The sequence below is a fragment of the Misgurnus anguillicaudatus genome, chromosome 9 (genome assembly GCF_027580225.2).
Source record: "Misgurnus anguillicaudatus chromosome 9, ASM2758022v2, whole genome shotgun sequence".
NCBI lineage: Eukaryota > Metazoa > Chordata > Actinopteri > Cypriniformes > Cobitidae > Misgurnus > Misgurnus anguillicaudatus.
This window is the reverse complement of record NC_073345.2, coordinates 12425530-12442300: the sequence shown is the minus strand read 5'-3', so window position 1 is coordinate 12442300 and position 16771 is coordinate 12425530. Positions and strand designations below refer to the sequence as shown.

Below are 16771 nucleotides of genomic sequence, written 5' to 3'. Positions count from 1 at the left end.
TTAATTTTTTGCCAGCATTTTAATTCAGCGGTGGATGACAGTGGGAGGTGGTGGGACTCTTTTGCATCAACATTTTTTTCTTTAACCCTTAAACAGGCAAGAGTGGAAAACGATGAGCAAAAAATCATTTCATGACATTTTTTGTATCATCTGGACTTATGTAATAGATATTCATTGGAATTTTTAAAATATTTGATATATTCAGGATTTTATGAGTTGTATCTCCCGGGATACATTGCCCTATTAAGGTATAAAAAAGGATTAAGTCATCAAAATTAATTTTTTATTTGCAGCAAAAATTATGTGATTCTGACTTCCTCTCTTGCTCTAAAACATGCCATATATATTTTTTCATCCATTTTAAACTGTGTAAACAGGTTTACTAGTAACATTGCATGTAAATAACACAACTAAATGTAGGTAGGCCTAACTAAGAATGAGCAGTTTTTGAATGTCTTCATTGGCTTCGTTGGTGCTTTTTCTGCTCCACCTGCAAAAAATATATATTTTTTAGATAATACTAGTTTGGTAAATTATTTAAGAATTGATTAATTTTGCATACTACCTGAACTACCCCTCAATGTAAACTATATGTGTCTATATGTGTTTCATGCAGAGGCCTCTTATTGGCTGCAATTTAGAGGAATGCATGCCTAGCATGAGGAAAATTACCTACATTTCTTGGTTCAAATACACCACTGCACTGTCACAAAAAATTTCATCTTCATCACTTTTCTCCAAATCTGAAGAATTCATTGGTATTGGCTCTATAACTAATATTCCCTATCATTCCTTATACCATAAAATTAGCTGTTGTGAAGCCGCGAAAGAAAATGTCCAGTTAAAATGCTAAGATGCAGTCACCTAAATATACGAATATCATTTTCACCTGCAAATTTGATCATTTATTACATTTTTTCAACTCAAAATACAAAGATAGGCCATATTGTGGTTAATCCCTTTTTTATACCCTAATCAGGCAATGTATCTCAGGGGATACGTATATTTCAAAATGTGCTAAATAACAATATAAACAACATATAACCGAATTTTCTTCTTCAGCACCTTAAGACAATGCTCACAATTAATATTAGCAGTATTAATATTTTTTTTTAAAGAAGAAAAGTAAGATTAATATTCATTTTCTTACCACAAAATCTGACTGTCCTGCAAAACCGGTGGCCATGTTGGATTTAGGTCGGGCTGACCAATCAATAAAAAAAACTTGAAGAAAATAATGTTACCCACATATTCAAGACAGACCAAGGTTTGATAACTGATAGAAGGATTTGGCTGAAAAATCTTTTTTATGCCCCAAACAAGACACTGAAGAGAGCGTATCCCGTGGTGCACATTGCCCGTTTAAGGGTTAAGGTAATGACTTGTTTGTCTATTATTCTTTGTACCTTGCATAATTATTATAAATACTTTTTTTTAATTATACATAAAACGGAAAAATAGACAAATTGCTAAACCAAGAATTTTTTTCATACAGATTCATTGGCAACATTTTAAATCATTGCCAACATTTAAAATCATTGCCGGTATTTTAATTCATTGCCAGCATTTTAATTCAGCGGTGGATTACAGCGGGAGGTGGTGGGACTTTTATATATAAATTTTTTTTCTTTCAGGTAATGACTTGTTTGTCTAATATACTTTGTACCTTGCATAATTGCTATAAATATTTTGTTTTTAAATTATACATAAAATGGAAAAATAGACAAATTGCTAAACCAAGAATTTTTTTCTTACAGATTCATTGGCAACATTTAAAATCATTGCCAACATTTAAAATCATTGTCACCATTTTAATTTATTGCCAGCATTTTAATTTAGCGGTGGATGACAGCGGGAGGTGGTGGGACTCTTATGCATCAACATTTTTTCTTTCAGGGAATGACTTGTTTGTCTAATATTCTTTGTACCTCGCATAATTGCTATAAATATTTTGTTTTTAAATTATACATAAAATGGAAAAATAGACAAATTGCTTAACCAAGAATTTTTTTCCATACAGATTCATTGGCAACATTTAAAATCATTGCCGGCATTTTAATTTATTGCCAGCATTTTAATTCAGTGGTGGATGACAGTGGGAGGTGGTAGGACTCCTATGCATCAAAAAAATTTTTCAGGTAATGACTTGTTTGTCTATTATACTTTGTACCTTGCATAATCGCTATAAATATTTTTTTTTAATTATACAAAACTGGAAAAATAGACAAATTGCTAAACCAAGATTTTTTTTCCCATACAGATTCATTGGCAACATTTAAAATCATTGCCAACATTTAAAATCATTGCCACCATTTTAATTCATTGCCAGCATTTTAATTCAGCGGTGGATTACAGCGGGAGGTGGTGGGACTCTTATGCATCAACATTTTTTCTTTCAGGTAATGACTTGTTTGTCTATTATACTTTGGACCTTGCATAATTGCTATAAATATATATTTTTAAATTATGCATTAAATGGAAAAATAGACTAATTGCTAAGCCAATAATTTTTGTCCATACAGATTCATTGGCAACATTTTAAATCATTGGCAACATTTAAAATCATTGCCGCCATTTTAATTCATTGCCAGCATTTTAATTCAGCGGTGGATTACAGCGGGAGGTGGTGGGACTTTTATATATAAATTTTTTTTCTTTCATGTAATGACTTGTTTGTCTAATATACTTTGTACCTTGCATAATTGCTATAAATAGTTTGTTTTTAAATTATACATAAAATGGAAAAATAGACAAGTTGCTAAAACAAGAATTTTTTTCCATACAGATTCATTGGCAACATTTAAAATCATTGCCAGCATTTTAATTTATTGCCAGCATTTTTATTCAGCGGTGGATTACAACGGGAGGTGGTGGGACTCTTATGCATCAACATTTTTTTCTTTCAGGTAATGACTTGTTTGTCTAATATACTTTGTACCTTGCGTAATTGCTATAAATATTTTTTTTAATTATACAAAACTGGAAAAATAGACAAATTGCTAAACCAAGATTTTTTTCCATTCAGATTCATTGGCAACATTTTAAATCATTGCCAACATTTAAAATCATTGCCGGCATTTTTATTCAGCGGTGGATTACAGCGGGAGGTGGTGGGACTCTTATGCATCAACATTTTTTTCTTTCAGGTAATGACTTGTTTGTCTAATATACTTTGTACCTTGCGTAATTGCTATAAATATTTTTTTTTAATTATACAAAACTGGAAAAATAGACAAATTGCTAAACCAATAATTTTTTTCCATACAGATTCATTGGCAACATTTAAAATCATTGCCAACATTTAAAATTTTGGCTGGCATTTTAATTTATTGCCAGCATTTTAATTCAGCGGTGGATGACAGCGGGAGGTGGTAGGACTCTTATGCATCAACATTTTTTTTTCAGGGCTGCGTTCAGCCCCGACAAAACGTTGCACAACGTTGAACAACGTTTATTAAACAGAAACGGTGATGTGTTGAACGCCCTGTTGTGATGACGCAAGAGTTGCAACTACGGTAGCTGAGAGGCCATTCGTTGTGTCCTTTTTAAATGTTTCTGAAGCCTGATGAAATCGTTATAAATGTGTGTTTAATACTGTAAAAGACCCTCAATGTTACAGTCACTGACCTTGCCGTCCAGAATGAAAGACAACATTCCAACTTGAACCCATTGAGCGAGCTGTCTCTTTACTATCGCGTGGTTTTATACATCTTGCCGCTGATTGGGCCAACATTTCCGACACACCCACCAAACAAGAGAAAACGCTTCTAAAACCTGTTGCATTCCGTTGCACACCGTTTCCAGGAAACATGTCGTTCAACCCGGAAACCGTAGCAAAACGTTGTGCACCGGTGTGAGATTGAACGTGCCCCAGGTAATGACTTGTTTTGTCTATTTTTCTTTGTACCTTGCATAATTACTATAAATATTTAGAAAATATATACATAAATAGGAAAGATAGACAAATTGCTAAACCAATAATTTTTTTTCATACAGATTCATTGGCAACATTTTAAATCATTGCCAACATTTAAAATCATTGCTGGCATTTTAATTTATTGCTAGCATTTTAATTCAACTGTGGATTACAGCGGGAGGTGGTGGGACTTTTATACATCAAGATTTTTTCTTTCAGGTAATGACTTGTTTGTGTATTATTCTTAGTACATTGCATAATTACTATAAATATATATATATATTTAATTATACATAAAATGGAAAAATAGACAAATTGCTAAACCAAGAATTTTTTTCATACAGGTTCATTGGCAACATTTTAAATCATTGCCAACATTTAAAATCATTGCCAGCATTTTAATTCAGCGGTGGATGACAGCGGGAGGTGGTGGGACTTTAATACATCAAGATTTTTTCTTTCAGGTAATGACTTGTTTGTCTATTATTCTTTGTACTTTGCATAATTACTGTAAATATATATTTTTTTAATTATACATAAAAAAGAAAAATTGACAAATTGCTAAATCAAGAATGTTTTTTCCATACAGATTCAATGCCAACATTTTAAATCATTGCCAGCATTATAATTTAGCGGTGGATGACAGCGGGAGGTAGTGGGACTTTTATACATCAAGATTTTTATCTTTCAGGTAATGACTTGTTTGTCTATTTTACTTTGTAGTTTGCATAATTACTATAAATATTTAAATATGTTTTTTATAAATATTTTTTATGGAGGGACTTTTATCCATAAATTAAATTTTTCTGTCAGGTAATGGCTCATTCGTCTATTAACTCTTCCCCTGCCATTGACGAGTTAACTCGTCAATTCAGAGAAAATGCTTCCCTGCCAATGACAAGTTTTTACAGCAATCCGTATTTCCACTATTTTCCACAAGGTGGCGTTCTTACCAAACGTATAAAACACTGAATCAACCCCTTAGAGATTAGATGAGTTTGAATTGTTTGGCCTATCAAAAGTCCTTCACAAAAATACAATTATCTCAGGTTTTTGCTTAAAAATTGGTATTTTTGACGAAACCAATATTTGACAGGTGCTAAAAAGAGAACAAATTAATGTAGGGGGAAACTTTGTTTTTTGAAAGCAGAGGGTCTGTTCTTTCATTTCATATATTGTATATTTATATATATTAATCTCTATATGTTACCTTTGGGTTCTATTTTATCTAGACATGGAGTATCTTTTCATTTATATGCTGATGATGACACGTACTCCCAAAAGTGCTATTCCACCATAAGATATAGTTCCTCTTTTAAATCCGCTTAGAAAAGCGCTACGTTTTATTTTGTACCACCAAACTTGCTCGTATAACTACTCGTCTTAAATAGGAAAAACCTTGATGTGTTTGGTCTCTTCTAACTTTATCTCTAAATGGTACCATTGAATGAATGGGGCTAAGCTAAATGCTATTGAAGTGTCGCAGCGCGCTCCAGCGCTTACGTGCACGCACACAGATGATAGAGGGATGTATCAACAATTCTTAGTTAAGGTAATAACATATTTTAATATTGAAAATGAGTAGACTATTCCTTTAACGTAGGAATATCTCAGGAGAGCCGGCATCAAGACGTTTTATTGATGAACGTCGGACTGTCAAGGAGTCGCACAAATGAAAGTAATGTTATTTTCTGCAGTTCATTTAAGATTATATTATGACACTCATGTTTTTGATACTTTTAATAAAATGTTCAAGCGTTTTTTATTGTCATGTTTTTGTTTTGAACCGCTAGTTAAGGCACTAGCTAGCAGCTAAGTTATGCGCTATTTGTTGAGCTCCGCTCAGGCAATCGATACCACAACCTGAGACAACGGCATCTTCTTTGTTTGTCAACACCTGTTTGTTTACGTAGCAGCCAGTTAACGGCAAGGGAAGGTGACGCAAGCGGTAATCTAGTGGTGTCTCATTTTTTAGACAACCGATCTATCTTACCCCTTTCCCCTTTACTCGATGCACTTTTAATAAAGATTAATGTTTCTATGGGTGAAATGCTCCTTTAAGATGCGATTGTTTTGAAAAAAGCAGGAAGTAAAGCTCTCTCTTAACACTGGAACCCACCGTAATGATAAGTCTATGTTTTTTATTCGGAGTCGTTTGGTGCTTGATTACAGACAGCCCTCTCACAAGTCGTCATATTGTTTGGTTGATCTGTCACGTGCGCAGCTCGTACATTCACGTAACCCCGCTGCGCGCATCAAAAGGTTTGTACGGCGGCAGATGAAGGTGAGTGGTCGTGCAACTGACTTCTTTACCTTTTGAATCGCGCTCAGGCGCGATTGCGCTCACACCGCAGCCTTCCGTGAATGAGCCCTAGTGAACAGCGCACCGGCCCACCTCTGCAACCCAGCCGCGGCGCGATTGACCAATCCGCGCCTGGGCGTGGAACAGAGCGATCACACTTGTCAAACAAACCAGGCTTTGGGGGTCAAAAGCACCCAAGCGCGATTTGGTTTGGATAGTGTGAGTGCGCCCTTACCCACGGTTCAAAGGCTTGCAAATCTTAACACTCAAGTGATTTTAAACAATTTAAAGGCGGAGTCCACGATGTTTGAAAAACGCGTTGGAAAAGGAGACGGGCCGACTACCAAAACACACATATAGCCAATCAAATCAAATCAAATGCCTGGTTGCATATGTGTGGGGCGGGTCTATCAACAGAAGGTCCAGATTCTATTGGGGTAGGGGCGTGTTTGTTTAGGCGATTTCAAATATCAACATTGGCTTTCAAACATCATGGACTCCGCCTTTAACTGCAAAAGTTGCTAAAGTGAGCAGCTTTCTGTATCCACAGACATATATGCGGTTGAATGTGTCTGGTCCAGCTCCAATCAGAAGTGATCATCCCTATGCCCTTCAAAAATCAGAACTCTTGATGTGTAAACTTTAAAGATAGTTGCACTACTGTGTCGTATACTGTAGGCCAGGGGTCCCCAACCCAGTGGGGGCCGGTGACTTCTTTTCTAGTGCGCTCGATGCGAAGTTCGTCACAACATGTATGAACCCCGTCATGTGTGTGGTTCCTTTTTTCAAAATATGTGTTCTGCCCGTCGAGAGATCCTGTGTGCATCACGTGTCTTGTCAAAATAAGTGGCTGCTGCAGACGCATCTAAAGGGTTTATGATAAAAGAGACGCTCACGTTTGCCAGATACTTGTGTAATAATCTCATGCGTAATCACAGTTTACTGTTAACAGAGTGTCTTGCGTGTATATTGTGAACGTGAGCATCTCTTTTATCATAAACGGTTTTGACGCATGTGCGGCAGGCACTTATTTTGACAAAACACATGATGCACATGGTTCACATGACACAACAAACACATATTTTGAAAACACAAGAAACACACATGACACTCCGAACACTTATTTTGAATTAGCGCCCCACGGATGAGCAGTCACAAGTCGCCACTGCCCCTACCTTTTTTACACCTCAAACCAGTTTCAGCTTAAAAAACGCTAACCGGGGGGTTGCTGACTTTAAACAATGTGCTAAAAAATCCTCCTTGGTGAAATTGTGAAAGTTTTGAAAGGAAGAAAAGAACCAGCCATTACGAAAATTAATAATGACTTTTTTTAATAGACATGTAAAACCATATTTTGGTGGATTGTTTTCCTTTCACAAGTTTGCCTGCCCTTTTAATTAATTATTTAAAATGCTTTCCAAGATTTGGTAAGTTCCTTGTGCACCTTGGGAAAGAATGGTACTGGGGCGGAGTGTGGCTTAGCATCACGGCCCACCCTGAAACCACTCATCCAGCCTTGAATGCGTTATGAAGGCGGTGCACTGCAGCCCAATGTTCTTGGGTGCCCGAGCAAGCACGGCTGCCATCTGAGCATCAGCTTTATCCTTCACGCCTTGACCGCCCAAAAGCAGGAGCTCCATGGGCTCATCCTTCATATCAGCAGCAGAAGGTTGCCTTTTGATGCTGCAACAGATAACTCGCCCTCTGCCCGGAACAGGGACAGTAAGCCCACCCGAAGGTGAAAAGGCTGCCTCCTGCTCCGAGCCAACAGGTGAATTTCAAGCGTGGCGGGGGGCGAACAGGTTGCAGGTATTTAGCCAGCAATGAATCGCTCACACAGGTCCCCATATTAACCACACTGCTTTCCTCTGAAACCAAGGATCCATAGATGTATCCTTCACAGCCTTGGCTATCCAAGATTCACTGTGCATCTGTGACGTCAGGGTATTTTGAAATAAACATTCAAATCTGTAGTTAAATAAAAGTGTATATTTTGCAAATTAAAGGTCCTTGTGACTATTGAATTAATAATGCTGTAATATTGTGCGTGTTGCGGTTTTCTTTTGTATATTTCTAAGTTTGGTGAATTATACATATTGGATAGTTTAATATGCATCAATGTGTTATATTTTCTCAAATAAAATAAAAAATCTGCCTCCATATTTATTTTTAAAAGTCTGATCAGCAAAACTGGGGCTGGGAAAATAAAATGAGAACAAATTAAGAAATGATGAGCATATAAAAATAGAAAAGAACAAAGTTACAAATAAAAAATGATCTAACAGTATTTAGGTACATAAATAGAATCAAATAAACATTAACACTGTCTTCTTTATTATAAAAACTAAATATAATTAATAATTTTAAAGATACAGAAGTGATTTTCCTTTGTTTTCTGATGTTTAATTAATATAAATGACAGTAACATTAAGCAGATAAGAACTACTACTTTCAGACCAACACAAAGATCTGACTTCTTTATGAACTGTTTGCATTGACTTTAAAGCAACACTATGTAGTTTCCATGTAAAAATTGCTTACAGCTCCCCCATGTGGTTGAAAAGTGCAACAGTGCCTGGTATCAGACACTCTTCTGCAGGCAGGGGGAGGGGGGGGGGCTGTGTTTCCTACCCTCCACCGCCACTTTCAGAGTGTGCTTGTAGCAGCTAGGAGGCTGCTCAGGTTGCAGCAACAGTACAATTTGTCCAGTTAAAAGTTGTTCTATCACTGAAATAATTTTAGAGACATTATTTAAAGGTAAAAAAACTACATAGTGTTGCTTTAAGACATAACTGAAGGTTTTTATGAGCATAGATGCAAAGACTATGTTTCGCAATTTTATGTGTTTGCATGCTCGCGCGTTTCCGTGCGCCCGCTTATGAGTGTGCGTTCATTTGAGGATGTGTGTGTGTCATTGTCTGTGCGCACACACAACAGCTCACTTTAACATCTTGCGCTCAAATTGTTTTAAATCGCTTGAATGTTAACATTTGCAAGGTTTAAAAAACACATGCAAAAGTTAACTTTCTATAAATAGTTATTTATTTCTGAATGATGCATATTTGAGCGATTAGTATAGAGACTATAATTAGGCTATCATTTATGCGTGATTTCTTCTGCTTTCCTAAGAAAATATTTTATGTTTGCATGCTCGCGCGTCTCTGTGCGTCCGCTTATGAGTGTGCGTTCATTTGAGTATGTGTGTGTGTCATTATAGTATTATTATGATGAAATAATAGTTTGAAAAGAATAAAAAAAACTAACCTTAAAGATACTAAATATTCTTACAGTCACTGAGGTGAAAATAATCCACACGCAGACAGAGACATTAACTCGTCTGTCAATTCCTCCAGAAAACAGCGGGAGGCGCACTTTAAACATTGAGCCTTGCCTTCAAAAGGATCCAGACCCTGCATTGGGATGCATTCCATGTTTTATTTTGAAGTGATGTTTTAGTTTGCCATGTCTGTAGTCCTTTGTAGTTCTTTTGCTCCATTTGTCCTTGTCTGATTGTCTTCCCAGGTGTGTCTTGCTATCTTGTTTACCCATGCATATATTGCCCTTGTGTTTCAGCTTTCCTTTGTCAGTCTTTGTTAATATGTGTTGGTTCCCTGTTCCTAAGATTATTTTGTTTCTGTTTTATTTACTTTGTTTTATTCATTAAATGTCTGCCTTCATCTGCCTGTCCTTCCAACCAATGTTACAGTGTGAAAATAATATATATTTTTTCCAAATGAAAATAAAAAATCTATATTGAAGTAGTGGTACTACTTGTTATTATTATTATGTTTTAGTGTGTATTTATTACATTACACATTTTCTTTAGAGGACAAAAAATTCAGCAAAACAAGTAAACTGTAATTGAATATGTATTGTCAGGTATATGTTTAAAAAAACTAGACAAATGCAGGTGATGTGAATATAAACATTTTCATTTAAGCAATGATTGATGCATCGGTTAATGAAATGATTTTGTTTTATTTACTTAAAACAACATGAATTAATTAATAAAACCATCACAATAACGGAAAACATAAAGAAGCCCATAATAAGTATTTTTCTAACAAACTGTCACATATTTACTGCCGTCTCAAGACAGCTGTGGCAATTCTGCAGCTTTATTTTGATGAAACTGCTGAGCACTTTGTGGGATATCCTTGATTCCAAGGTGTGTAGGCAAGTGCTTCCTCGGGGATATAGTGGCTATCTTGTCTAACTGGACATACTACTACTTTCACGAACTGTTTTCTGCTACTAGGTAGTAGGTAAGTAGCCGGTTTCTGATGCAACTTAAGTGTACGTACGTCCGAATCTCGCGAGAAATAGACACAAATCCCGTTGATTCGGGCATACTATGCGTTCGCCTACTGCTTTTTGCCTACTCCATAGTATGGAAGTAGGCGGTTTGGGACGCAGCCGTAACCTCCGATCTAACAACAGATGGCACTGTCACCGAATGAGTGGCTTCGTCCACTAAAGGGTTAAGAACTAAAGACATTACGTCATTTCCGTGTGTTTCATTAAAAACATACTGACGTTCAACGATGAGGAGCAAATTACGTTTACCAAATTAATTTTGTACAGTTGTAAAATAAAATAATAGAATTCATGTGATAATTAAATGGTTTCATATTAAATATAAACGTTGATTTATTAAATAAACCAATGATTTAGACATCGCTTTGAACGTCGTTGTGAATAATACGGAAGTTAACTTCATCAATCGTCTTCATTCTCCCACAGGTGAATAACGTTTTGTTTATATTTCTTGTTGAATACATATTATTGTTTGTTCTGACCAAACAAAAACGATTGGGTCATTTTTAAGGAACCAGCAAATATTTCTAAAGTTGTCTGCGTGATGTTTAATGTTTGAAGCTTGTCAGATATTCTTTCTTTATATTATTAATGGTGCAGCGTAATGGCGTAAAACATGTTTGTTTCTATCTAACGTTATACGTTTAACTTAAAAATGTAAAAATCTTTCAAAATAAAAAATCTTATGATAGTAACTGCAAAATATTCGTCTCGAAAGGAACAGTGTTTATATTTCAGTTAAAGTCTTTATGTATTTTGCATTAATTAATTTATTTGATTCTCACAGCTTTCAATTACAATGATGGAAAGTTCATCAAAAAGTGATGCCACAACACCAACATCAGTTGCTGCGCAGGTTCCCTTCATCAACCTCTGCACCGTTCTGGAGAAAATCCAGAAGGCCAAACTCCGACCGGATAAAGCCACAATCCTGAAGGACTTCATTGATTCCTGGAGGAATTTCCATGCAGCACTTCACAAGAACAACACGAGCACCACTGACTCATTTTACCCGGCCTTACGTCTCATCGTGCCTCAGTTTGAGCGAGAGCGAATGGCATACGGTATAAAAGAGAACATGCTGGCCAAACTTTATATTGACGTTTTGGGTCTACCTAAAAATGGGTCTGAAGCAAACAAACTTCTACATTACAGAGCCCCGACTACATCCCAAGGGGAATCGGGCGACTTTGCCCTCATGGCCTATTTTGTCCTCAAAAGCAGGTGCACAAGTAAAGGCAACCTAAGCATTAAAGAGATCAATGACTTTTTAGATTCAGTAGCTATCAACAATGCCAGCAAACAGAAGGATCAGGTGAAAAAAAGCCTTTTACAGGTGATAACCCAAAGCTCGGCGTTGGAACAGAAGTGGCTTATTCGAATGATCCTTAAGGATATGAAACTTGGCATTAGCAAGGAAACAATCCTGAAGGTTTTTCATCCAGATGCACCGGAATTTTACAATGTCACCACAAATCTGGATAAAGTGTGCAGGGAACTTCATGATACGTCTGTGTCGCTGAGCGAGGTGTCCATTAATATGTTTTCCGCTTTTAAACCTATGCTGGCCGCCGTTGCAAATGTCGGACAAATAGAAAAGCAAATGGGCAACCGGCCGTTCTACATCGAGACCAAGCTTGATGGTGAACGCATTCAGTTGCACAAAGCTGGGGATGTATACAAATACTTTACGAGGAACTCTTACGAGTACACGCAACAGTTTGGAGCCTCTCCCCTGGAGGGTTCGCTCACACCTTACATTCACAACGTCTTCAAACCTCATGTCGTGAACTGCATACTGGACGGAGAGATGATGGCCTATAACCCTACGGCTGAGACCTTCATGCAGAAAGGCAGCAAGTTTGACATTAAAAGGTTGATGGACGACTCGGACTTGCAAACCTGCTTTTGTGTGTTTGATGTCCTTTTGTTAAATGACCAGAAATTGGGAAATGAACCGCTGAAGAAGCGTTACGAAATTCTTCACACCATCTTCACCCCCATCAAAGGTCGAATCCAGCTGGTGTCTAAATCCGAAGGTAGAACCACACAAGAAGTGGTGAACGCTCTCAATGAAGCCATTGACAGTCGGGAAGAGGGGATTATGATTAAGGATCCCATGTCTATCTACAAACCGGATAAACGTGGTAAAGAATGGCTGAAAATTAAACCTGAATATGTAGATGGTCTGATGGATGAACTCGATCTGTTGATAGTTGGTGGCTACTGGGGTAAAGGCAGAAGAAGCGGAATGCTCTCGCATTTTCTCTGCGCCGTAGCCGAGGAGCCGAGTCCTGGGGAGAAGCCGACGGTGTTTCACACTATCTGTCGCATCGGATCGGGCTACACTTTAAAAGAGCTTTATGATCTGGGGCTGAAGTTGGCCAAGTATTGGAAAATATACAACAAAAACAGTCCTCCGGCATCCATCTTGTGCGGAACGGAAAAACCGGAGGTCTACATAGAACCCCGGAATTCCGTGATCATACAAGTCAAAGCGGCAGAGATCGTTTCCAGTGATATGTACAAAACCAACTGCACTTTACGTTTTCCCAGAATAGAACGAATCCGAGAAGATAAAGAATGGCACCAGTGCATGACATTGCCTGAACTGAGTCAATACCGTTCCAAAGCTTCTGGAAAGCTGGCGTCCAGACATCTCAACTACCAAGAGGATCAGCCTGAAAAGAAAAAGCGCAAAATAGTGGTCAAACCCAAGAAAACCATCGGTGTCATTGACCACTTCAAATCTCAGGATTTATCAGCGGTCACCAAAGAGACGGATATGTTCGAAGGGGTGGAGTTTTGCGTGATCAACGGAAACGACGAACGTTCCAAGGCGGAGCTTGAGAAGGACGTGGCCCGCTGCGGAGGCATCGTCGTGCAGAACCCTGGAAAGGATACGTACTGTGTGATCGCTGCTGTGCAAAACATGAGAGTGAAGAACCTCATCTCCTCAAACCAACACGATGTGGTGTGGGCCACTTGGCTTGTTGAGTGTTTGGAGAAAAAGCAGGTTGTGCCGTGGCAACCGCGTCACATGATCCACATGTCACCTCCCACAAGGGAACACTTTGCCAAGGAATACGATAAGTATGGAGACAGTTATTACGTCGACACAAATGAACAGCAGGTCAGGGATGTGTTTGGAAGGATTGGACCCGTAGATGAATCTCCATCTGTGGCACAGATAGAAGAAAAGTTTGCCTGGGATGACTTGCTTACTAGCATTTTTAGGCCTTATTGCGCATACTTTGATCGGTGTGCCGACTTAGGAGATGCACAAACCCTCATCCGGGGTACACGTCTGGACACTCGAGCTTTAGAATTTCGATTCCATGGTGGTACAGTTGTGGAGGAACTGAAGGAAGGAATCTCGCATGTCATAGTAGATGGAGAGGGAAGGATTCTGGACCTGAAGACGCTGAGACGTCTTTATACTAAGAAGTTCAAAATCGTTCGGGAATCGTGGGTGACCGATTCCATCGAAGCAGGCCATGTAGTGAATGACATTGACTACCTCGTATAACAATGATGTCTACTTCATAAAATGTAAAAACACTTTTAAAATACAGGTTTTAAACAATTTTAAAATAATAATAAAGAGCCTATTATCATCAGAATTTCAATGACGAAAAGCTTTGTTTTCACTATGGGTGTAATTCTGCCTACATGTTGATGTGTTCTAAACAAATTGACATGCAAAATAAAATATAAATTTTATTGTATCCTGATCAGGAAAGTTAAAGTTTAATTATTAAATAAAGTAAGTTGAAGATTTTGGAAAATGTTTTAAATGTCACAACATGCTAATGTAACTGCGCTATATTACAGTACACCCTGTATGTTCCTTTAGTTAAAATTATATACAAAATTAAAGTAAATTTGATCCTTGAATCATTTAGTAGTTTTATCGTTGCTGTTAAAATGTTCTTTCTCTGTTAACTTCATGACTACTGATATCCTTGAAATTCATTCAGTTTTTCAAACAAACAAAATTTCTTATTGTCTGTAATGTGAATGACTGTGATGTTTCCTAGTTATATCATTTCAAGAGCTATTGGCGAGTTGTTAAACGCAAGCACTCTTAACATTGTGGTTGTTCCTGTAAATGTAATATCAGTATTTATGCTTGGTAATTGGAGTAAGCACTTCATAAAAAAATCTCCCTATATATGTATGGTTAATTTTTTGCTTCAATCATCAGAAAAAAGGTAAAAAAAATCCTTTTAAATAGTTTCGAATAATTACCATCATTGTGCCTTTGTTTCCGAGAGTGCACCTTGCACACTAAGTGATGCTTTGCATACAGTTTTTATTGTCAAAAATATTTGCCTACCTTATCTTGTATTAAAATATTTTATTACAAAAAGTAACATTCTGGAGGGTGTTATGTAAATGAAACATGATTATATTTTTGCTCAAGTGGTCTAATTTCCATATAATACTTCTTGGAAAATGACCTCTGTAAACTCACATAAACGTTTTCAGTAGTTTCCACAGAAATTTAAGCAATGACTTTGCTTAGATTTGGCAAAAATCTTTTCATAAAATGAGATCTCAATTTATTTCTTAGATTCTTCAGACCAAATTGATAGCTCTTGTGTCTTAGATGTTTCCTCAAGTCTAGGGACATTTCATGTTGCTTTAACTGACTTTAATATTTCAATTATACTCCACAATATCATACATATTAATTTATAATCATTATATAATTATTTAGGGCACAGTGACCATAAAAAGGCTTTTTCATTGTGTACAAAAAAACAGCAAAGCTCATTTTGGGTCATTCGTATATTCTTTATTTAGCTAATCAATGAATAAATCTCTTTTAAAAACTCTTTGTAAACAATTAAATGAATATTTTAAAGGCCAATAGTCATTTTTTTCTGTTTTAAAATAGCACACTGTCTCCAAACACATAAATGCAGCTATTGCAACAACCATTTCAATGTAAGAGTCTATTTTTATCAGTTAGTTTAGTTTTATAAAAGGCTTTCTTCAGTATTTTATTTATTGCATTTATTGGCTGATGTAGCTTGGTTTTATTTTGTTTACTAAAAGAGCTTCAGGCACAAAACTGTTACTCTTCTGCTTATTTAATCCATGTAAAATAGAAGTTATTACTAATTCAGTATTGGCATATTTATCAATACAAACAGAAATTTAGGGAAACACGATCAGTTCTGAGGATTACATATGTGCTTTTTTGTGATGGTGAATCATGAAACTGGCTTTGGAAGTTACATGCTTGCAATACAACTGATAATCTAACATCTATAAAAAGTTATCAATTAGTTACAGCCATTTTTACCATAATTAGTAAAATAACATAAGCCAAAGAAGTAGCGTATAAAAATCTCAGCTATAATATAGCCTATTGTTGAGAAACTAAAAGAAAAGACAATTTTTATCATAATATTAATTTAAGTTTTAACACTTGGATGTTAACACTTGCATTGAAACAAGCTGCATCAGTATTCATAAGGCATTTTTTATTCAAATGAATGCATGAGAATAATACTAACAAGTACCAGCAACAATAAAGCAGATATTTTTCAGCTAATCTCTTATTATATCAGAACTTCAGGGCTTTGGTCAATTTTATTATTGATTGATAAGTCACATAAATGTTTGTGTTACTTTGCCAAAACTTTCCAATGCTTTCTAAAAAACTTCTGTAATTGAAACTGTGAAGCATTCAAATAATATTTCACAGTGTGTTTTTTCCCCCAATATTGTCTGTTATGTTTCTTTAGTCTAAAAAGTAGACCTGCAAGACCTGCAAATTGCTCCATTGATGAAATATGAGCAACATAAAATTCAGTCTTGTCTGCTCCATTTTCACTATTAAGTGTGGCTTTCAGTTCATTTTCCAGTGCATTTAAAACTGTGGCTTTATCCACTATGATGTCTAAATATTTTGCTTTATGTTTAAGACCTGAGAGACAGAAATCTCGGATGAGGTTGAAACAGTAAGTAAAACCTAAAACACATGTACATGGATCACTCGTGTAAATGTTAATAATATAATTTTGATTTAAAATGAATTATATGAAATGAATGAACAAAAAACTATAAATATTTTTTTTTTACAAATTACCATGGTATTACCTCCTTAACAAACAAACAAACAAAAAAAAGAAGTAAAAGCAACAATCAATATATTTTTAATAAGGTTTTTACATCGCAAATTAATTCATTTTCTCCCAGTCTCGTAAGCCAGTCGTCTGACC

General features: G+C 36.3%; 1 protein-coding gene across 1 annotated transcript; it reads left to right on the top strand.

The window, feature by feature from the left end:
- The first annotated feature begins 10703 nt into the window (after positions 1–10703).
- Positions 10704–14707, top strand: lig4 (ligase IV, DNA, ATP-dependent). Its single transcript, XM_055180502.2, has 2 exons — positions 10704–10961; positions 11323–14707. The coding sequence occupies exon 2, from the start codon at positions 11335–11337 to the stop codon at positions 14062–14064; it is 2730 nt and encodes a 909-aa protein (XP_055036477.2). The 5' UTR covers positions 10704–10961; positions 11323–11334; the 3' UTR covers positions 14065–14707.
- The last annotated feature ends 2064 nt before the right edge of the window (positions 14708–16771 follow it).

Excerpts from the sequence above, each read along its gene's own strand:
- lig4 (XM_055180502.2), top strand. The coding sequence starts at position 11,335 with ATGATGGAAAGTTCATCAAAAAGTGATGCCACAACACCAACATCAGTT.